The sequence below is a fragment of the Pteropus vampyrus genome, unplaced genomic scaffold (assembly GCF_000151845.1).
Source record: "Pteropus vampyrus isolate Shadow unplaced genomic scaffold, Pvam_2.0 Scaffold143, whole genome shotgun sequence".
NCBI lineage: Eukaryota > Metazoa > Chordata > Mammalia > Chiroptera > Pteropodidae > Pteropus > Pteropus vampyrus.
Window position 1 is genome coordinate 451,658 of NW_011888924.1, and position 22,801 is coordinate 474,458.

General features: G+C 51.7%; 1 protein-coding gene across 1 annotated transcript in view; it reads left to right on the forward strand.

The window, feature by feature from the left end:
* RGS9 (regulator of G protein signaling 9) overlaps window positions 1-21,590 on the forward strand; it is a 79,464-nt gene extending 57,874 nt beyond the window's left edge. The window contains exons 14-19 of the mRNA XM_011368571.2: window positions 2,061-2,148; window positions 6,742-6,880; window positions 9,579-9,664; window positions 11,907-12,024; window positions 20,606-21,090; window positions 21,440-21,590. Of these exons, the coding sequence (XP_011366873.1) occupies window positions 2,061-2,148; window positions 6,742-6,880; window positions 9,579-9,664; window positions 11,907-12,024; window positions 20,606-21,090; window positions 21,440-21,590 (1,067 nt within the window). The remainder of the gene's footprint in view (window positions 1-2,060; window positions 2,149-6,741; window positions 6,881-9,578; window positions 9,665-11,906; window positions 12,025-20,605; window positions 21,091-21,439) is intronic.
* The last annotated feature ends 1,211 nt before the right edge of the window (window positions 21,591-22,801 follow it).

Sequence of the window (22,801 nt, forward strand, 5' to 3'; positions counted from 1 at the left end):
AAGTAGCTAAGAATCGTGCCAGTCTGAAGTACCCGGGGGCTTTCCAAAACCACTGTGAAAGAGGAGGAAGGGTCTTCTTTTGTCTGTGTCCCCACGCACTGGCTTTCCGTGATTCTCATGAATGCACGCACAGATACATGCACACACGCACACACATGCACACGCATGCACATGCATACACAAGACACATGTACACACATCCACACACATGCACACACACATGCACACGCAAGGCACACACATACATGCACACATTCACACACACACATTCACATGCATACACAAGGCACACACATACATGTACACACATCCACATACATATACATGCACACATTCACACACATTCACATGCATACGCAAGACGTACACATACATGTACACCCATTCACACACATACACACATTCACACACATGCACACACATTCACATACATACACATGCACACATTCACACACAAGGTGTACACATTCACACACACAAGGAACACACATACACACATATACACATTCACACTCATGCACTCGCATATACACATACACATATTCACATACATGCACACGAGGCACACATGCATGCACACATTCACACACAAGGCACACACATACACATATACACATTCACACTCATGCACTCGCATATACACAAATTCACATAAGTGCACACAAGGCACACACATGCATACACATTCACACACAAGGAACACACATACACATACACATTCACACTCATGCACTCGCATATACACAAATTCACATAAGTCCACACAAGGCACACACATGCATACACACATTCACACGGCACACACATGCACACATGGACACATGCACACACATGCACACATACACATTCACACACATGCACACAAGGTACACACATACACACATTCACATGCATGCACACAAGGCACACACATACCGGAACACACATCCATACACACAAGGTGCATACATTCACACACTCAAGGCACAGACATATGTGCATACACATTCACACACAGAAGGCACACACATTCACACACAAGGCACACACATACACACATGCACACATTCATGCACAAGGCACACAACATATGCATACACATTTACATGCAGAAGGCCACGAGCACACAAGCACACACAGGCACACACATACACAAACGCACACATTCACACACATGCACACAGGCACACACATACACAAACGCACACATTCACACACATGCATATGCAGGCTTCTGCTGTCCCATTGGCGTGATCATCGTATTTTCTCAGGCAAAAACTGCCACCTGGGGTGACTGTACCCAGTATTCGCACTACTCTGGGTGCTGGGGAGAACTGGCCAGAGAACTTCAAGTTGGAAGGAACTGAAGGATTGGGAGGACTCTGGCCAGAGGAGCGTCGTCCCTCTGGCTCAGGTGACTGTCCCCGTAGTGGCCAGGCCTTTTCTGAGAGTCTGCATCAGCATCATGGCATGAGCAGTCTCTCTGTGAAGACCTTCGGCTGGAACATGCCCTCGAGGGGTTTTAAAAGATGGGCTCTCACACACAAACAGGGGAGGCAGAAGTCACATGCAGTCGCTGACACCTGCAGAGTAAACAGGACCCTTCATGAAGACAACCTGTCATGTAGCAGTACCTGTTTACAAGCCCAGTCACCTGCAGACTTGTTCAAACACATTTGCTACAGCCAATCCTAGGACAAAAAAGGAACGTGACAACCTCTGGGGCTGACAAGAGCTCCGAGCTGTGTACCGTTGGGGAAAGAGCAGTGTTCGCATTAGACACGTGTGGCTGCGGACATGGCGGGTGGCAGTCTGGTGCATTTCAGAGAACACGTGTGGACCGGTCACTGGGTTAAGGGCACTCTCCCGGGGCCTGGCAGGGAGACCCGGCTCCTTGCCTCCAGGAGTGTTCTGCCCAGCCCCATACTGTGCTGTGGCTCGTTTTGCAGAAGGCAGATGATCGTCACTCTGGGAAACCGAATCCCTCCCAGCTGACCCATTTCTTTTCTTTCCTCTTTTCTTCTCCCGACTCGTTTCCTGTCTGGCTTTTGTCTGCGTGGACCCCACTCCTCCCTGTGCAGGGGAGAATCTGGGATTCTGGGAAGCCTGTGAAGATCTGAAGTATGGAGATCAGTCCAAGGTCAAGGAGAAAGCAGAGGAGATTTACAAGTGAGGATTAGCCGGATTGTCGGAGAGCTTCCCCGTGGGCCCCCAGCTGGCCACCCCATTGCTTTTGAGGTCCCACATCCCTCGTGTCGACGTCAGCTGTCAGCCGATGCACCTGCCATGCTATAAATAGCCCACTGCTGCTTCGCAAGGATTCCCCTGCTCTTAGGAGAATGTGCTTAAGAGTTAGAAAAGCAAGCTGCCTTGAATTACAGGGCTCTGTCTTTGAATAAACCCCCTCAGTATCCTGGGAGGTAGGGGTGTGCGCATGTGCGCGTGCGTGTTTGAGAGAGAGGAGAAAGGAAATAGGTAAGATGGGAAAACCTATTCCACAGACCACCTTAGAGAGTTAAGGCCCGAGAAGGGGATGGAGGTTCCCCGAGTGTCTGGGACAGCGAGCCCAGCTTGGGTTACAAATGTGGGCACAGCTCTTTAGCCCTTACTTGCTCAGCATAGCAATTAGTCTGCCCCTCTGCAGGCCTGGCTTTCCTCCAAACTACTCAAGAGCCATGGGTTCCAGTTCTGAAGGGCCAGCCCTGCTTCTGATGGGCAGGTGGCTAGGGAAGGGGAGATGCGACGAGGCCACGGGTACTGCCGAGGTGCACGGCTACTGAGACCTGCCGCCCGCCCGCCTCCCCCACCCGGAGGGTGCTCCCGTCTTGCTGTGGTCACGTCCTTGCTGGTCCTCTCTGCGCTGGCAATGGTGGACACCAGCCTTTGTCTCTGAGGGCCCAGCGCGTTTAGTGCATACTCACACGCTCAGCTGTGATTCCCGAAGCCCAACCGCCCCTGAGCTAGAGCCAGGTGTCTGCAACCACTGGGCTGCGGTGCTGAGCTGCGGGTGGCAGGCCTGATGGCCCACCTCTCTGAGCATTTATCCCTTTGTGCCTGTGCTGTCCTTCCTTCGAACGGGCTCAGACTGGACCATCCCAGTTTTCTCAATTTAGAGAGGCAGTAACAGTGCCGAAGAACCTGGGGCTACATACCTTGAAGGCACCTATACTTCTTCAAACGTTTGCCCACTTCCTCTCACAGGGAGGCACTCTGCACTCCAGGAGAAGTGGGGGTCAGGGAGGTATTGTCAGTCCAGGTGGGTCCCGTGCCATCCTTCCCCAGGACGGGGGTGCTTGGCTGCCTTGCACACGATGACCCATGCACAACTCCTGATTCCAAAAATCTGATCCAAAGGAACCTCACTGCCTATATCTTTGTATGAGCTTCCTTCCTCCCCAGGCTCCCCCGTTATGTAATCTTAGTCTGCATCCCCAAAGTTTAATGTACAGCTTAGGAGTGTGGCAGGAACACCCTAATCAATAACTGAGCTGGGAAAGATTGGAGAGTGCCCGAAGTCCCAGTGGGAGCTGAAGGACTCAGGGACCATGGCCGAGTTGGGGTTGTCATGGGGCTGTCAAAGATGCACAGGTCAGCAAACCTCTGGGTGCTGGGACAGTGGGCTGCCTCCCAACAGAACGTTCAGGATTCACCTCCAAACACATCTCGACTGGGCAGAAGGGAGCTGAGGCCGTGAAACACCTGCGTGGAGGTGTCTTGACCTGAATCCTGGTAACTAAGGAGGCAGGGGCGTTAAGTCAGACGCTGGGTTCTTTGCCCCCAGGGCCAGGGCCACCCCAGCTACTTTCTGCTGTCTGTCCTAGACGTGGGAACAGAGAAGCTAAATAGTCATGTGGGCAATACCGGCGTGGCTGTTTTCTTGCTTCTGAGAAATATTGCTCGACAACCTGTTCAAACTCTAGTGTCTCCTAAAAAGGGACCATTTTCATCCCGGGAGGCCCGAGTTCTGTCCATCCTTCCCTCCCCCACCTGGGGTGACTGTACCCAGTATTCGCACTACTCTGGGTGCTGGGGAGAACTGGCCAGAGAACTTCAAGTTGGAAGGAACTGAAGGATTGGGAGGACTCTGGCCAGAGGAGCGTCGTCCCTCTGGCTCAGGTGACTGTCCCCGTAGTGGCCAGGCCTTTTCTGAGAGTCTGCATCAGCATCATGGCATGAGCAGTCTCTCTGTGAAGACCTTCGGCTGGAACATGCCCTCGAGGGGTTTTAAAAGATGGGCTCTCACACACAAACAGGGGAGGCAGAAGTCACATGCAGTCGCTGACACCTGCAGAGTAAACAGGACCCTTCATGAAGACAACCTGTCATGTAGCAATACCTGTTTACAAGCCCAATCACCTGCAGACTTGTTCAAACACATTTGCTACAGCCAATCCTAGGACAAAAAAGGAACGTGACAACCTCTGGGGCTGACAAGAGCTCCGAGCTGTGTACCGTTGGGGAAAGAGCAGTGTTCGCATTAGACACGTGTGGCTGCGGACATGGCGGGTGGCAGTCTGGTGCATTTCAGAGAACACGTGTGGACCGGTCACTGGGTTAAGGGCACTCTCCCGGGGCCTGGCAGGGAGACCCGGCTCCTTGCCTCCAGGAGTGTTCTGCCCAGCCCCATACTGTGCCGTGGCTCATTTTGCAGAAGGCAGATGATCGTCACTCTGGGAAACCGAATCCCTCCCAGCTGACCCATTTCTTTTCTTTCCTCTTTTCTTCTCCCGACTCGTTTCCTGTCTGGCTTTCGTCTGCGTGGACCCCACTCCTCCCTGTGCAGGGGAGAATCTGGGATTCTGGGAAGCCTGTGAAGATCTGAAGTATGGAGATCAGTCCAAGGTCAAGGAGAAAGCAGAGGAGATTTACAAGTGAGGATTAGCCGGATTGTCGGAGAGCTTCCCCGTGGGCCCCCAGCTGGCCACCCCATTGCTTTTGAGGTCCCACATCCCTCGTGTCGACGTCAGCTGTCAGCCGATGCACCTGCCATGCTATAAATAGCCCACTGCTGCTTCGCAAGGATTCCCCTGCTCTTAGGAGAATGTGCTTAAGAGTTAGAAAAGCAAGCTGCCTTGAATTACAGGGCTCTGTCTTTGAATAAACCCCCTCAGTATCCTGGGAGGTAGGGGTGTGCGCATGTGCGCGTGCGTGTTTGAGAGAGAGGAGAAAGGAAATAGGTAAGATGGGAAAACCTATTCCACAGACCACCTTAGAGAGTTAAGGCCCGAGAAGGGGATGGAGGTTCCCCGAGTGTCTGGGACAGCGAGCCCAGCTTGGGTTACAAATGTGGGCACAGCTCTTTAGCCCTTACTTGCTCAGCATAGCAATTAGTCTGCCCCTCTGCAGGCCTGGCTTTCCTCCAAACTACTCAAGAGCCATGGGTTCCAGTTCTGAAGGGCCAGCCCTGCTTCTGATGGGCAGGTGGCTAGGGAAGGGGAGATGCGACGAGGCCACGGGTACTGCCGAGGTGCACGGCTACTGAGACCTGCCGCCCGCCCGCCTCCCCCACCCGGAGGGTGCTCCCGTCTTGCTGTGGTCACGTCCTTGCTGGTCCTCTCTGCGCTGGCAATGGTGGACACCAGCCTTTGTCTCTGAGGGCCCAGCGCGTTTAGTGCATACTCACACGCTCAGCTGTGATTCCCGAAGCCCAACCGCCCCTGAGCTAGAGCCAGGTGTCTGCAACCACTGGGCTGCGGTGCTGAGCTGCGGGTGGCAGGCCTGATGGCCCACCTCTCTGAGCATTTATCCCTTTGTGCCTGTGCTGTCCTTCCTTCGAACGGGCTCAGACTGGACCATCCCAGTTTTCTCAATTTAGAGAGGCAGTAACAGTGCCGAAGAACCTGGGGCTACATACCTTGAAGGCACCTATACTTCTTCAAACGTTTGCCCACTTCCTCTCACAGGGAGGCACTCTGCACTCCAGGAGAAGTGGGGGTCAGGGAGGTATTGTCAGTCCAGGTGGGTCCCGTGCCATCCTTCCCCAGGACGGGGGTGCTTGGCTGCCTTGCACACGATGACCCATGCACAACTCCTAATTCCAAAAATCTGATCCAAAGGAACCTCACTGCCTATATCTTTGTATGAGCTTCCTTCCTCCCCAGGCTCCCCAGTTATGTAATCTTAGTCTGCATCCCCAAAGTTTAATGTACAGCTTAGGAGTGTGGCAGGAACACCCTAATCAATAACTGAGCTGGGAAAGATTGGAGAGTGCCCGAAGTCCCAGTGGGAGCTGAAGGACTCAGGGACCGTGGCCGAGTTGGGGTTGTCATGGGGCTGTCAAAGATGCACAGGTCAGCAAACCTCTGGGTGCTGGGACAGTGGGCTGCCTCCCAACAGAACGTTCAGGATTCACCTCCAAACACATCTCGACTGGGCAGAAGGGAGCTGAGGCCGTGAAACACCTGCGTGGAGGTGTCTTGACCTGAATCCTGGTAACTAAGGAGGCAGGGGCGTTAAGTCAGACGCTGGGTTCTTTGCCCCCAGGGCCAGGGCCACCCCAGCTACTTTCTGCTGTCTGTCCTAGACGTGGGAACAGAGAAGCTAAATAGTCACGTGGGCAATACCGGCGTGGCTGTTTTCTTGCTTCTGAGAAATATTGCTCGACAACCTGTTCAAACTCTAGTGTCTCCTAAAAAGGGACCATTTTCATCCCGGGAGGCCCGAGTTCTGTCCATCCTTCCCTCCCAAGCAGTTGGGAACTGTTCATTAACCGACTTGGTTTAGCTGCTTTTGCTTGGTTTAGCCTTTCTCTCCCCATCCCAGGCTGTTCCTGGCCCCAGGGGCGAGAAGATGGATCAACATAGATGGCAAAACCATGGACATCACGGTCAAGGGGCTGAGGCACCCCCACCGCTATGTGCTGGATGCGGCACAGACCCACATCTACATGCTCATGAAGAAGGTAAGTGCGGCCCGTGCTGAGGGTCCTGGGGGCCCGGAAGCCTTTCCCTCCCCAGGGACCTGCAAAGTTCTTTAGACGCAGGGGAGAAGAGAGATGATATGTGGCTACTGCTTTGCTGGTGTTGGGATGCAGACCTGTCAGCGTCTCTTCCACCTGTCCACTGGGCTGGAACCTCTTTGAGCTCCTAAGCTCACTGGCTGGGGAAGACCACTGGGGGAAGCTGTCTGTGTTCTCATGGGCAGTGATGACATTGGTCATGACCGTCTTGCTCTAAGAGCTATCGTTTACAAAGGATTACACAGTGTCATCGCTGTGCAAAGCATGGAACTTTGTAGCAGACATCCCACGAGGAGGGGATTATTTCCTCAGAGGCCAGTGGTTTGCCCAGGGTCTCACCAGAGGTGGAGCCCAGGTTCAAACTGGGTCTCCCCGAGTCCTAACCCAGGCTCTTAGTCTCCACTGTTGAATCGTGGCCATTCTGGTGGCCCTGGCCCTCAGCAAAAGTGACATGTGGGTATTTATCCAAAGAGTACCAAAACAATAACTCGTAAAGATCTACGCATTCCTACGTTCATAGCAGCACAATTTACAATAGCCAAGATATGGAAGCAACCTGAATGCCCATCAACAGACAACTGAATAAAGAAGTTATGGTTCATATATGCAATAGAATATTACTCAGCCATTAAAAAATAAAATCCTTCCATTAGCAATGACATGGATGGACCTAAAGGTTAGGCTGAGTGAAATAAGTCAGACGGAGAAAGATGAATACCACATGATTTCACTTATGTGCGGAATCTAAGGAACAAAAAGAACAAACTAATCGAAAACAGACTCACAAATACAGAGGACAATTGGGTGATGGCCAGAGGGGAGAGGGGCTGGGGGCTGGAGAGTGGGGTGAAGGGTTAAATAAGTATGAATGAGCAGTTAGTAGATGGTCACGGGGATGGGGGGTCACGGGGATGGGGAGCACGGTGTAGGGAGTGCGGTTAGCATTAATGTGATGGCTACGTGGAGAGCCAAAGGAGAGAATGAGCAATTATGGGGATCATTTTATAAACTGTATAAACATCTAACCGATGTACTTTATACTTGAAACTAATAATAAAATTAAATTAAAAAAAGGAAAAAAATGGAACATATGGAAGGTCTAGTGTGTGTACTTATGTTAAAAACCCTGTGAGAAATCAGATAGCCTTCTTATTAATATAAAGTGAATGTGATGAGAATTTTCAGGAAATTGTTTTTTTAAAAAATAAAGGGAACCCGAGAGAAAATAAATCACTTTCTTAAGAAATTAGAATGTGAGGCTCAGGGTTAGCCTTAGAGAAGTTGTCTGGTACGGTTCCTATTTGGTGCTGTGCCCAACGAGACTTTCTTCATAAGCTTCAACTTCTCATATGGCAATTATTCCTTTTATGGCAAAGTATTTCTAGAAACTTTGTTATATGATATAGGTTTGTGTGAATGGAATTTTTAAAATTAGTTTTCCTTATTAGACTTATTTTCCTTAGTCTTTTATGTATATCATATTATAAAGAGATAGTTTTACTTTGCTTTTAAAATATGTAATAATTTAGAATTTTCACCAAGCCACATTAGCCATTTCTTTTACCATTTATTATTCATCGGTGGGTGATTTTTCTGCATTCACCTTAGAAGATTTACAGCAGGATTTCTTTAATAATGGTCTTCCTTAATGTATTTTAGAATTCAGAAATGTGGTTTTCATATAACTTTTTAGGGAGACTCCTGGGGAGACCAGCTACTAGCCAGGGAGACCCGCTACTAGCCAGAACAAAACAGAGTCATGGGTAACTGAATGATATTTACACTTCCTGGACGGCATGTCGCTACAGGCCATGTCCTACGACAGTGAATTTGACACGACCCACTGTGTCCCCAGTCCCTATTCCCAGACTGTCCTGTTCTCATGACTTTTACTGCTACCATTCAGTCCTTAGAATGGTCTCCTCCAATACATGTAGACATTCTCCCTCCCTGCTTGTCGCTGTGAGCTTTGCCCTGGACCTGTGACCAGAGGGTTGAGTGTGCTCAGAAGCAGGCAGCATTTATGAAGTGACAGCTCGGAACCTGTCCGCGGTCCCTGGAGAGATCCACACAGGAGAAGTCTGCACCTGGGTCTTATCTTGATCTTCTCGTGCCTTTATACTCAAATCCAGGGCAGAAAGGAATGTTAGCAAGTTTCGAGGTGGGCCCGCAGGCTCATGGCTGCTCCTCTTTCTTGGAAGAAGGTATTGGGTGGGCGAGGCTGGCCGCAGGTGTCCTCTCATCTCGTGCCGGCTTCACTGAGTCGCCCCCGGCATGGATTTTGGCGTTGGGGGAGGGGGGCTATCGTCACTAATTCTCTGACCTACGTGCAGCAGAATCACCTGGAGGCTTGTTAAGGCTCAGATTGTCCCCCAACCCCAGAGTTTCTATTTCGGTAGGACTGGGGTGGGCCTGAGAATGTGAATTTCCAGCAAGCTGCTGGGTGAAATGGATCCTGCTGTTCGGGACCACAGTGGAGATTCACTGCTTTGGGCACACACCAAAACGCCTTTCACATGAGGAGACACGTTCTTTAACCTTGCCATCTAACCGCCAAGGGAGGGCTTGAAAATGGCAAGGGTGTTCGTTTGATTAGACACTTTCTCTCTCATCGTTCCTGTTTTTCTCTTGTTCCCACCAGGATTCTTATGCTCGCTATTTAAAATCTCCGATCTATAAGGAGATGCTGGCCAAAGCTATCGAACCTCAGGAAACCAGCAAGAGAAGGCAAGTGGAATGGTGTGTCATGGCTGGCTGGTTGCCTGCTGTCTCGTTGACAGAGAAATGTGCTCTTTTAGGCCCATGGTCATGATTGAGCTATTTGTTCGATGAAAATGTTGGGGACTGGGAAGTGTTCCTTGGGGTGTGATTGTCTCATTGGCTTCATAATTCCCTGAAGTCACCCTGGCAAGAGGTCCTTAGTCACTACTGCCAGTAAGTTTTGTTTCCCATATGCTGGTTTGAAAGTCTTCTCAGACTGGTTGTTACACATTACAACTGGAAGCAACTCAATGGTTTTTTAAAAGTTTTTTATTAATTTTTAAGTTTTTTTCTATATGTTTTGCAGTTCATTGATTTTTTTTTTTTAATTGCTGCGCGTCACCTCCAAACCAATGTATGGGACTTACTTTAGCCACATCCTTGTGTCCTTGTAATGTCTTAAGACCTATGGAGAATAGCAGATTGTAACCCTCAAAATGGTAGACCGTTAGGGGGAAGGAACAGTGACATTCTACGTGGTCTCGCGGACTCCAGCGGACTGCCTTTCAGTGTCTGTTAGTCGTCTCGTTCGTTCTTGCCTTCCACGTGGGAGATGTGGCTCCTTACACCTGGCAGAGCCCGTGGGCAAAGGTGAAGTGGTGTTCTGAGGGGCGGCTTGAGCTCTTTTTTTTTCTGGGGGAAAAAGAAACCTCTATGGGGATCGAAGATGACAGCTTGAACGAAGACGCAGGGCTTTGCGGAGGTTCCCCAGCTCCCGCGCAGGTCCTGTCCCCACCGTGGTTCGTAAATACCCCCGTTTGCCGGCTCAGCTCAGGCCGGACTCTTTCCCAGCATCTCCAGTCAACTCGACAGACGGGCGGTTGAACCAGAGCCTTTATTCAGGAGGGTTTAAAAAACCCCCACTCGGCTTCGTTCGTGAGGATAATGGCCCTGTTTGGACAGAGAGAAAGGAGGTCTTTGTGGCGCTGTGCTTCTCGGTTTGCCGGGGGAAAAAGGGGAGTTCAGGGTCCTTGGGGACTTGAAAGCGGCTCCTTTAAGCCACAGGAGAGGGCTGTGGTCACTCCACCAGTTCTGCTAGGAAGCAGCGGTAAGGAAGGGGAGTCTTGTGCTTCTCTCTCCAGATAGTTTGTGAGTTGGGGCAGACCTGAGACATCATCTGGGGTCTCCTCTTGGGCTCCCCAGGTGCTTTGAGGGCTGGGGTGCTGCTAGACCACAGGTGGAACGCTTGGCTTCGGTGTGGGGTCTTGCCATCTGGCGATGTGGTCACCACTACCGTGAGTGGGAATGCTCCTGTAATGTGTGAAGTTGGCCTGTAACTATGTGGGCCTGGTGGTGGGTGTGAGTTTGTTCCATGACCTGCAGGTGTGAGACAACTTATAAAAGTTAATTTTTCCAGAACGAGTTAAATCGAGCTCTAAGCCTCCCCCTTGGCGGGGTGGGTGGGAGACCCTATATTAGAAGTGACTTGCTGGTAGGGAGCCCTTTTACTCCCTGGGGTAGAGACGAGAGTTCTAGGGGCCCATGCAGTCCAGAAATTTGGGGATGTCCTAAGTTTTAAGTCTACCATTGCTGCTAAAATGCTCATCTTCTAGGCCTGTGGGCGGCTCACCATTTCCTGCGTTGGTCAGGCATCTGGAGGTTTGTCCAGGCTCCCGAGGCCCCGGGAAAGAGAGTTTGGTCCCAGCAATCCTTATGTTTAGCTTCTGTAGAAGGCTCTAACTCATCCGGCGCTCGTGCACAGTGCCACCAGCTCCCCAACCCTGTTTGGGCCCCTCCCCCTTCCTCTGCCCATCGGACCTCGCCGTTGGGGACAGCCCAGCTCTTTCCCTCCTTCCTGGAACCTTGGCTTTTGAAAACGAATGCTCCCACTCTCTCCGGAGGCACAAACGCTTCCAGCACCCAAACCCTCCTTGCCCCTGGTTTCAAGAAGAGCCTACAGGAAGTTAAGATGACAAATTGATTTCTAAATGCTGTCAATAGTGTGTCCGTAATTGTCACCATGAGAGCAGTCTTCCTTGTGCGTAAGCTAAATCTGATGGCCGATGGGGCTCACTCTGGCCTTATGCTCCAAGGACAGAGAAAAGAGCTAAGGTGGGACATGCCTCTGAGAGGCCCCTGACGTTCACCAGGACAGTGTGACCGAGCCCAGATTCCCGCCTCCTGCCCTGCCTCCGCCCCGTGTCCCGGGCTCGTTGTTGGGCAGGCAGTGTGAGTCCCCGCCAATGGCCGATCCTTTCCTTCCTTCCAGCTCCAGCCTGCCATTTATGCGGCGTCACCTGCGCTCCAGCCCGAGCCCCGTCATCCTGAGGCAGCTGGAGGAAGAAGCCAAGGCTCGAGAAGCAGCCAACACGGTGGACATCACTCAGGTCATGAGCAAGCTGGACCGCAGGAGCCAACTCAAAAGAGAGCTGCCTCCTAAATAAATCTACAATTCCTGGGGGAGTCGGGGGTGGGGCACGCACTTGAGAGAGGCAAGCAGGGGCAGGGCCAGAGTCTAGAAGATTCCATCCCCATTAGTGGAGCAGTGGGGTAGTCAGGTTCCTCCCGGATTTCTCTGATCTCCTCCATGGTGGGCTTCCCAATACCACAGCCACCCCCACCCCCCACAACCAAGGGGCGGGGTTGGCCATGGTGTGGGGAGGTCACCCGACTCAGTTGCCGTGTGACCTCTTATCTGCTGTAGGGGATTCTGTAGTAAGAATCACAGAGAAAACAGGCTGATCTGTGTTCAGCCATTTGCTTCGGAAAATAATAGAGAAGGCCTCTCTTCCCAAGCCCCAGGCATAGTTCTGTCGGGCACATTTGTTTCAAATAGCTTAGCGAGGCTCTTCATCTCATCCAGTGTAGACCCTGCTTCTAAAGCAGTCAGAGATCCCCCCAGGGCCTGGTTGCTGGGTCCCCTGTAGATACGGGCCTGGCTAAGACGTTTCTGTCAAGCTTTTTCTTAGTCACAATTATTGAGAGTTGGGGGGCTCTCTCCTTCCCATGTAGGTCTCCCCACCCCCTTTTACATGCCAGAGGAATAAGTAGGAGTGAAGGACTCAGGCCTGATGCCTCCAGAGCAGTCAAGGTGAAATGGCCTTTGGAGGAACAACTTTTTTGGATAAAAAGCGAAGGGGCTGATGTCTTCATTCATGGGAGGAGGGGTGCTCCATTTTCAAGAGGAGTGTGAATCAACGATAATACTCTCGGAAGTTTTCTGGATGTTGGTGCTTCCCTCCTCCGTAGCTGTAGCCGAGGCCATCCCCGTGGTTAAGGCTGGAAGGTAGGACAGTTCAAACTCTAACCTCAGGAGGGCTGCAGGTAACTTGAAGTTAGGCTCACCTCACGCACCTGTGTAAGAATGCAAAGGAGGTAGAATGGGTCGCTGAGCGAGGGACCGACCTTGCACAGCAAGAAGACTCACTCAGTCAGCGTGTTTATTGAGCACCTACTATGTGCCAGGCTTTGGTGAATAAAATAGACATGCTCCCTGTCTCACGGAGCTTATAGTCTAGGACTGACAAAAAAGTAACGATGCCAACTATATCAGGTCACCGTTGCTGTATAACAACCACCCACAAAGCTAGAGCGGCTTGTGAGATTGTGTTTATTGCTCGTGGATATGGGATCATCTGTGTGGCTCTGTCGATCTGGTGGGGCTTGCTCCCACGCCTGGGGGCTGATCTGTGGTGGCCGAGGCTGGGGCGAATGGCATGATTCTGCTCTGCTTCACATGTCTCTGACCCTCCCACCACCTAGGCACAATCCTGTGGTGACGGCGGAATTGCCATCATATAAGATTTTTGAGGTGCGGGCTTTGAACTGGCGCATGGTCTCTCTCACCTCATTTTGTTGGCCAAAGCAGGTCACAGAGCCAGCCTAGAATTGCGGGCTGGGGCAGTAGACTCCACGTTTTTAGTGAGAGAAATTTCAAAGTCTCCCGGCAGAAGACGTGGAAACAGGGAGGGGCGAAGAACAAGGGCCATCATTTCAGTCAACGACACAGACGAAGAGGTGATCGAATCCATAGAATGCATTAGGGAGGAAATGGATATGGTGCTGGGATAGGGAAGGTGGGTGGTGCTGGACTAAGAGGCCTCTCCCGGGTGGCGACCGATAAGCAGAGGATGAGAAAGAATTCGCTATGCGAAGAGCGTGGGTGAGGCAGGGGGAACTTTCCAGGCCTAGGGGACGGAACGGGCACAGTCTCAGCAGTGGGAAATGGTTCTGCATGAATGGGGCCTGGTGGACAAGGAGGGGGATGGTACAAGATGAGGTTAGAAAACCAGACAGGGCTGGGACACCTTAGGCCATGGTAAGGAGTTTGTGGCTCTTGGTTTCATGTTAGCAAAACAGTTCCATTATGTACTCTCTCCATTTTCTGTAGTCATAGACTAGTTTACGGAAGAGCAATGGAGATGGGCTTTGTTCATTTCTCTTTGGGAAAATGTCTTCCAACTCAGAAAGGGTGTTCCAAGCAGAGATTCCAGGGACTGAACCACTGCGGACTGAGGGGCATGAGGGGAGGGACCATATCTGTCTCACTCACCATTTGGTGCCCAGTGTTCTGAGACCGAGCGGGTTCTGCATAAACATGTTAGATGGATGGATGGATGGATGGATGGATGGATGGATGGATGGATGGATGGATGGATGGATGGATGGACGGATGAATGAACGGATGAATGAACGAACGGATCAATGAAAAGGGCCCCAGATTTGGAGAAGGCGTCTTGGGCTCTGGCCCTGGTTCTACCCCTAGTCTTGTGGTCTTGAGCAAGTCACTTAACCTCTCTGCTTCCTGATTCGAGAAACGAGGGGTCAGCCTGAGATCCATACTTCTTAAAAACAGATTTATGAATTCCTGAAGGATATTTAACCTGGGGAATCGATTTTACTTGAAGATTTGGAATTGGGAGGAGAGTTAGGCGAGTTTGAAAATTTCCCATTAAAATAATCATGAATATATTATGAATTCGAATGCAAAATGCATCTAAATTTTTAAAGATAAAATTTGAGACTTCAAAGACATCTCATGGTCGGCTGTGGCAAGTTCAGGCTTTGCCCTCGGACTCCTGGGCGAGGACGTTTATTCGGCTCTCCCGCTGTTTGTCCTACTTTTGTGAGAAAGTTTGAAAAGCTTGAAACCAGAGATAGTGGCCATGTCCTCGAGTCACCCCACCTGAGCTGAGGTTACACGCACAGCGAAAAGGTGCTGAGGACAGCCGAACACATCACAAATTCTCCAGGGCGCAGACGACGTCTCGTTCATCTTTCACTCAGCCATCTGCCATCTCAGTGCCCACTTGTGAGACGTGTCTGCTTCGCGTGCCTCTCATTCTCCACCAGACTAGCAGGTGCTCGGGTCCGATACGGAGTAGGTGTGCCACACAGACCGATGCCTCTAATGAGAGGTACGGGCATGTCAGCCAAGTAGGTTGCTATTCTTCATTGGATGAATGAGTAAGTGTTTCAACATCACCCGTCTGAAAAAAAAGGGAGATGGTAAATGGCTTCACTCCTGGATGGCAACAGTTATGTTCCACAGGTGTATTTTAAACACTTGTTTTGTTTTAAGAACCTGTAGTGGGTTCAGATACAAAAATGAACAGACGTCCTCTGCCCTCGAGGGGCTGGCAAGGGTGCATGGATGCAGGTGGCTGTAACACGATGCGGAGAGTGATCAAGGCTTGATGGTATACGACACGCTGGAAAAGCACAGAGATGGGAGGGGATCGTTTGGCCTGGGGATTACGAGGGAATCCACCAGAAGATTCTCATGTTTAGTAGTAAAGGAGCCACAGGTCCTGCCTCGGTTTTGAGGTTTTGTGAGAGAGTCCACCGCGAGACTCCAGCAGATGGCAGCTGCTCCTGATGGATTTGTTTCTGTGCATCTGACATAACAGTCGTCCCACAGGGCTTGCTTGAATCTCAAATAGCATCAAAGATAGTGTTTATTTGGATAATATTATTGATCGATTAAGTCATTATGATGTTCTCTATTATGCCATGTACTTAGGTGTCATCTTAATTCCTTAATGTCATATTTTAAATAGCTTGAGTTTCTCTACCCATGGTGGTGTATATCTTATGCTAGAATATAAGTCATGCTCTAAGGTACCAGGGTTTCTTTGTAGAATTTCATTTTCGAACTCGGCTTTTAGAGAAAAGACTGCTGTTTTTTTGTGTTTGTGTTTGTGTTTTTGTGAGGGTTGAGTGGAAAACAAGGGCTAGGGACAAGAAAATACAAGGAGAATACTTAGGACAATACCCGGCGTATAGTAAGTGCTCAATAAATGCTAGCTGCTGCTGTCGTCGTCACAACCGTTATCACCTTCATCCTCGCCGTCATCCTCACCATCATCATCCTCACCGTCATCCTCACCATCATCATCATCACCATCATCCTCACCATCATCATCATCATCACCATCACCATCACCATCATCATCATCACCATCATCCTCACCATCATCATCATCATCATCCTCACCATCATCATCATCACCATCATCATCATCACCATCATCATCATCATCATCACCATCACCATCATCACCATCATCCTCACCATCATCATCATCATCACCATCACCATCACCATCACCATCATCATCATCATCATCACCATCACCGTCATCCTCACCATCATCATCACCATCATCCTCACCATCATCACCATCACCATCACCATCATCCTCACCATCATCATTATCACCATCATCCTCACCATCGTTGTCATCACCATCACCATCACCATCACCATCACCATCACCATCATCATCATCATCATCACCGTCATCCTCACCATCATCATCATCACCATCCCCATTGCTAGTAGCTTCGGGGTCTTAGAGTGAGCTTGTGCTGTCTTGTATCTGTTAGTGCTATCCAATACAATGATTTATTATGATTTATTGGGTAGGGGATTTTCTGAGGTACACCCAAACCATCTTACAGAGTCTTGCGGCGTGGCCCTCCCAGCTATCCAGGAACCATTAGAATATATTTGAGGGGAGGACAGTAGAGTGTTGATGTCGTATCCTCTGTCCGCAGCTTCAGTGAGAAGGCTGACCAGCAACAGTGTGGTCTGGTCGGTCCTTTGGGTCTTGAGTTTCATGGTCGGAATAAGGGTCTGTTCAAAACGGGAAGGTCTTGTGCTGGGCTGTGACAAACGAGATGACTGGTAGAGACGACGTGTCCATCTGTGAGGATTTTTCTCCATGGGGCCAACTTTGCTCGCATGCTTTTGGGAGCCGTGGGCAAAAGGAGCGAGAGAAGGGACAGGAAGAGGGGGGCGGCAACGCACGCTGCATGCGGCACCTGAATGAATGCAGCCTGCTCCTCACCTGCCTGCCTCCAGGAAGCGGGAGTTCAGGTGGCCACAAGGTCTCCTTCAAATTCTCGGAAAATGACTTACATCTCTTCACACCCTCTGCTTTGCCTTTCATCAAAAATCCTGTGGTCGCGTCCTCGTGTCAACAGACCTGCTTCATCTCATGCTCCTTCCCCATTTCTCTTGGGTCTCTTGCATAATAAAACAGCGGCGCCAAACCAAACCAGCCCGAGCTCTCCTTCACCGTGTCTCTATTGTGTCACATTTCTTTGCCATGTGCCTTGCATGCCACTGCTTTGCTGCTTCACACCAGCGGTGGGTATGGCGTGGGCTGGAAGGGCCCCAGGTCTCTGTGGGAGGGGACCAAGGTCATGGTGGGAGGCTGTAGAAAAGGCATTACAGTGTTCAGGGCCATTTGGGCTCATGGTTATTTGCCCAGAAGAAAGGACTTTCTCAGGTCAGGTAAGTGAAGCTGGATGGGGGGGGTCACCTTCCTTACCTGTACTGTCCTTCACCCTAGAAAAGAGAAGGTGCTGAGAGAGGAGTGGGGTGGGGTAGAGGGCACAGAATTGGGTGGGTGGGGACATATGGAGTAGCTCGTCCTGTCGTCAGCTGTGTGATCATGGTCAAGCTGCATCATCTTCACGAGCCTCAGTTTTCTTATCTGTAAATTGTAAGTTGTAATGAGTTTATCACAAATTCTGAGTAAATGGGATTCAAATTCATGAACCGAGGGGGAGGATGTCCTCAGTCAATCAGTCGGAGGAGGAACACATCTCATAACAAAGTCTATTTCCTAGTTTTGGGGTGTCGGCCCACTCTCCAGGACCCCAAATCCTATCCAACCCCCCAGGCGATGGGATGGCAATATGGATCAGGGGGAAAAGCAAGGACTTTGGGGTGACACAGACCTGAGAGCAGATTCTCATTTAGTCACTATTAATTATCTACTGCCATATAACAAATTAGCACAAACCACCATTTCTTAGCTCAGGGTTGGCCGGATGCTACTTGGCTGTGTCTCTACTCGGGGTCTTGCACTTGGGCATTGCCAGGCTGTCTGTGTTCTTATCTGGAGGCTGCTGGGAAAAATCTGCTTCCAAGCTTGTCCATATTTTTGGAAGGATTCGGTGTCTAGTTGTAGGACTGAGAGCCCCAGTTTTTTTACAGGCTGTTAGCTGAGGGCTGCTCTTAGCTTCTAGAAGCTGTCCGAATTCCTTGCCATCGAGACTCCCTCCACCTCGAAGCCAAAAGTGGAGACTTTTTCTCTCCCTGAATTCCTATTCTGCTTCAGACCACTTTGACTTCTTCTGTGTCTGGCCTCTAGACTCAGATTTGAAGGGTTCATACGATGAGGTTCGGCTCACTCAGATAATCCCCTTTTAAAGTCTCCTATCACATAACCTGCTCGTGAGAGTGACAATCACTTGACATTTCCAGTTTATACCCACATGAAGGACAGGGGCAGGAATCTTAGGAACCACCTTAGAATTCTACATACCACACTCACTGACTGGCTGAGAGAGCCGGGGGAGGGTCACCAACTCCTCTAAAATGGGGTGGTTTTAGATTTGCAGAGCACCTACCACACAGTAGGTGCTTAATAAATGACAAGGCCGTACTCTTCCACCTAACAGTGGCCTCCCGAACCTTAATCAGGGCCCAGCCTTCCATCATTATTCCTTGCAGACTGTGTCCTAAGTGGAGACATAGGTCCCCGTGGAAGCGAGGTGCTGGGAGCGTAGCTCAGAACTCCTCCAACGTACAGGGCTTAATACAAAACGGTGACCTCGGGTGCGGGTCAGAGGAGGCTTTTCTGGAGTGGCAGGCCTCCTGAGACTCCTTCGATGGGTCTGGGTCTGGGGCAGGGATCTGCCTTTGTAGCGAGCACCCCATGTGCTTCTGATGGGTTGGTCTGGAGGCCACGCTGAGACATCCAACGTGAACATGAACAAACTATGGAGTGAGCGAGCCTGGTTCAAAGCCTGCCCCGCTGTCCCCAGCAGCGTGTCCCTGGGGCTAGGCTCCTCGCCGCATGAGCGCCCTCATCTGGAACATGCTCTTAACAATAGTTAGCTGCCCCGCCACGTGGCTCTGGGAAGTGAATGCAATAATCCACATATAGTGCTCAGCCCAGGCCCTCGCGTTTGCTACGTTCTCACTGCATGTTAATAATAATAAGAATCGGGGCGAGTAGAATAACCTGATGGCCCCAGGCTGTGTCGGCCCGTGGGTGTCTGAGCAGTGGAGCAGAATCGCTGGCTCGGAGCTGCTGTTTCCGAATACAGTCCTGCTTGACCTTCAGGGGGTGGATGAGAGGGAATGGAGACCCCCACTCCCATCCCCCAGAGCAAAGCCCTCTGTGGCCTCCTAGCCTTCCTTGTCTTTCAAAAGCTATTGTTGGATGTGTTGGCCCCTTTCTTTCCAGGCTGGGGCTGGCACACTCAGGTGACCTCCGCAAAAGCAAGCAGCCTCCGAAGGTGACCTCCTTTGGTCCCAGGGCAGTGCCCAGGCCCTGGGGGCAGGCAGATGCCTCTACGCAGGACCTCGGGGTGGCTGCGATAATTTCAAACGAGGGTTTGTTTTTCATTAAAGTCATTGCCAATTCTCTCCTGGAGGTGGCGTCGGTCCACCTGTCCAGAGGGTCCCCCCGCCCTGCCAGGAGCAGTGTATCCTCCAGCTCCATTCACTCTGGGCTTCGATGTGGCATGTGGCCACAAGAGGCCTTCAGGAGGGGACATGAGAAACGCAGGCCGGCGTGCCTGTGCACTCTGTGAAGGGAAGACGGGTGATGGCAGAGAACCTCCCTGAAAATGCCGATTTTAATTTTCTCTGTCAGCTCAGAGCTCTCTCAGGCTCTTTTGGCTGAAAACATGTCTGATCCAGCATCCTACCCCAATGCTCCAGGACACCGGGGCCATCGTGGCCCGGGGAGGTTGAGACACTTCCTCTTCTCCAAGGAGTCACCTCCTCGTTCCGTACTTCTCGCCCTCTTCTCCTAGTACGTCCACGTTCCACACTCAGCCTTTCTTCCCGGCCACCCTGCTCTACCTTCGGGAGGCAAGGGGAAGGGCTGGTGCCAGGCCATGGCCAAGGTGTGGTCAGTGTGGACACAGGAAGGGGTTCAGGTCAAGGCTGGTGGCCTTGGGCCTGGAAGAGTCAGCAAGGCACAAGCTGGGACTGCTTCTGTCACCTCCGGCACTCTATTAAAAACATTGTAAATGCTTCCGGTCCTTAGTTTGGGAGCCAAGGATACAGAAGGGACGAGATGGTGTGTGGCAGGTTCTACATACAGCTTGCTGGGGAACTGGAGTCGAGGGACGATTGGAAATTCAGCCTGGCCAAAGCGCAGCATCCTAGGGCTGGAGGAAGGTCAGTCTGCACCCTGGGATGCAAGTGCCCAAGTCTGGGGACCATGGCCAGGGCTCAGGCACAGGCAGGCCCCAGGGCAGGAGGCCTCTGTTTGGCTGTGCCATTGTCACAGGTGGCTTTGGGCATCCTTGCCAACTCTCCAAGGAGCAGCCCTACCAGGCCTGTGCTCCGGGAACTGGCAGGGGGGCCTGAGTCAGCAGAGGGCAGTCTCTGTACCCATTCAACTCACCCTGAGCTCTCTCTCTCCTTCCCTGCAGCCAGGCCAGCACGCCACGCCCAGCCCCCACCTGGCTGTGTACACTGGGACCTGCGTGCCCCCATCACCTTCCAGCCCCTTCTCCCCATCCTGCCGCTCGCCCCGGAAGCCCTTCCCCTCACCCAGCCGCTTCATCAGGCGACCCAGCATCGCCGTCTGCCCCTCACCCATTAGGATGGCCTTGGAGGGCTCCTCGGGCTCGGAGCAGAAGCGAGAGGCTTGCGGATCCAGTTCCCGCCAAGGGCCCTCCGACGGCGACACCAGAGAGGCCTCCACCGACTGCCCCTGGCCCCGGCCCCTGCCCAGGACCCCTCCCAAGGCCCGCATGGCTCTGTCCTTCAGTAGGCTTCTGAGACGAGGCTGTTTAGCCTCACCGGTCTTTGCCAGGCTCTCGCCCAAGTGCCCCTCTGTGTCCCATGGGAAGGTGCAGCCCCTGGGGGATGGGGGCCAGCAGCTGCCACGGCTGAAAGCCAGGAGAGTGACAAAGTAAGAACTAGAGGGGACTGTGCTGTAAATGTTCACATATGTCTGTGGGTGTGTGCATGTGTGTACACGTGTGCACATATGTCTGTGGCATGTACACGTGTGGTGTGTGCACATGTCTGTGGCATGTACACGTGTGTATGTGTGCACACATGTCTGTGGCTTTGCGCATGCGTGTATATACGTCCCTATGTCCGTGGGTGTGCGCATGCGTGCATATGTGTCCTTATGTCCGTGGGTTAGTGCACACATGTATATGCGTCCCTATGTCCGTGGGTGAGCACGACTATTGATTCTTCCCATTTGGTGTTCCTCCTGGACCCCTCCCCTGCCTTTCCTCTTGCGCCCGAAGCTTTTTCCAGATCAGAATGGATGTGCCTGTGGAGAGTGGGACCTGCCTGATGGACTCGGAGGACACCGGAACAGGAGAATCGGGTGACCAGGCCATCAAAAAGGAGGTCATCTGTCCCTGGGAGAGCCAGGCCGAGGGGAAAGCTGGCTGAGCGGGCGCCTTGGACCAGGCGGGCGATCCTGGCAGACTCCACTGGGTGGGGCCACCAGACACGCTCTCGAACCGAAGTGCATTAAGACCATACTTGAGGGGCCGGTGACACAACGTGGGGTGGATTACGGGGCAGAGTGTCTGTCTGGGCCCCCAGTGGCTGACGCCTTCCTTCCCCTGACCTTCCCTCTTTTGGGCAGAAGAAAGGCACGTGGACAACAGAACTTTACTTGCTGCCTTAAAAATGATCAAAGGTTAACTCGGGAGAGTCTCTTGGATTGATTGGATGTCAGTCTTTGTCTGGTTTTCTTAGTTATTTATGAGCTATTATTTATGAGTCATTTCTAAGAACTCCCTCCCTGCCTAAATTGGTTTATGCACGATGCTTTTATCAACGGACTTCCCCTGGGGGATGCCCCAGGATGTGGCATCATATAGAAAGGGGGAGGGCGCTGGAGAAAAGCGTTCTTCTAGAATGCTAAGTGTGTTATTCAGATCCACCAAGAAGCACATGCCAAGATGGGGTTAGGATGAAGAGCAGGAGAGGAGGAGGGAGGGGGCCTTCGGACCATGATGCTGGGCTGACCTCTGGGGAAGGGGAAGAGCGGGGGAGTCTCAGATGGCAATGCAGTTTCAAGAAAGTTTTGGCCAGGCTGCTGGGGTGTCCCTCAGCCAAAGTCACTGTTGGTCCTGTGTCTTGTGGGAATGATTCTGCATTTGTACCCCCAGTATGCAAAGTCATTGTCTGGGAGCACCTGTGGGAAGCCTGGACCTGGCATGGTCGTGCTAGCGGCCATTATTCCATGTGTTCCCTACAGCAGAGATGCGAACGCACACTGTCACATCAGCTGTACCAATCCAGTAGGCACTTCTGGGGGTTCGGGCCTTGGTTCCCCCCACCCTGCCTCTTCTCCAGCTCTTTATTAAGCCCCTAGTATGTGCCAGGCACTGTGCTAGGCCCTGAGGATGCAGCTGTGACTCCTTGCTTCCCAGAATTCATCTAGAACAGTGGTTCTCAACTAGGGGGCAACTTTGCCCCCAGGGGACATTGAGCAGTTTCTGGAGACAGCTTCAATTGTTAAGAGTAGGTGGAGAACGCTACTGGCATCTAGTGGATGGAGGCCAGGGATGCTGCTAAACATCTCACGGTGCCCAGGACAGCCCCCTGCCCCTGCACAACGAAAGATGATCTGGTCCAATACCAGCACCACT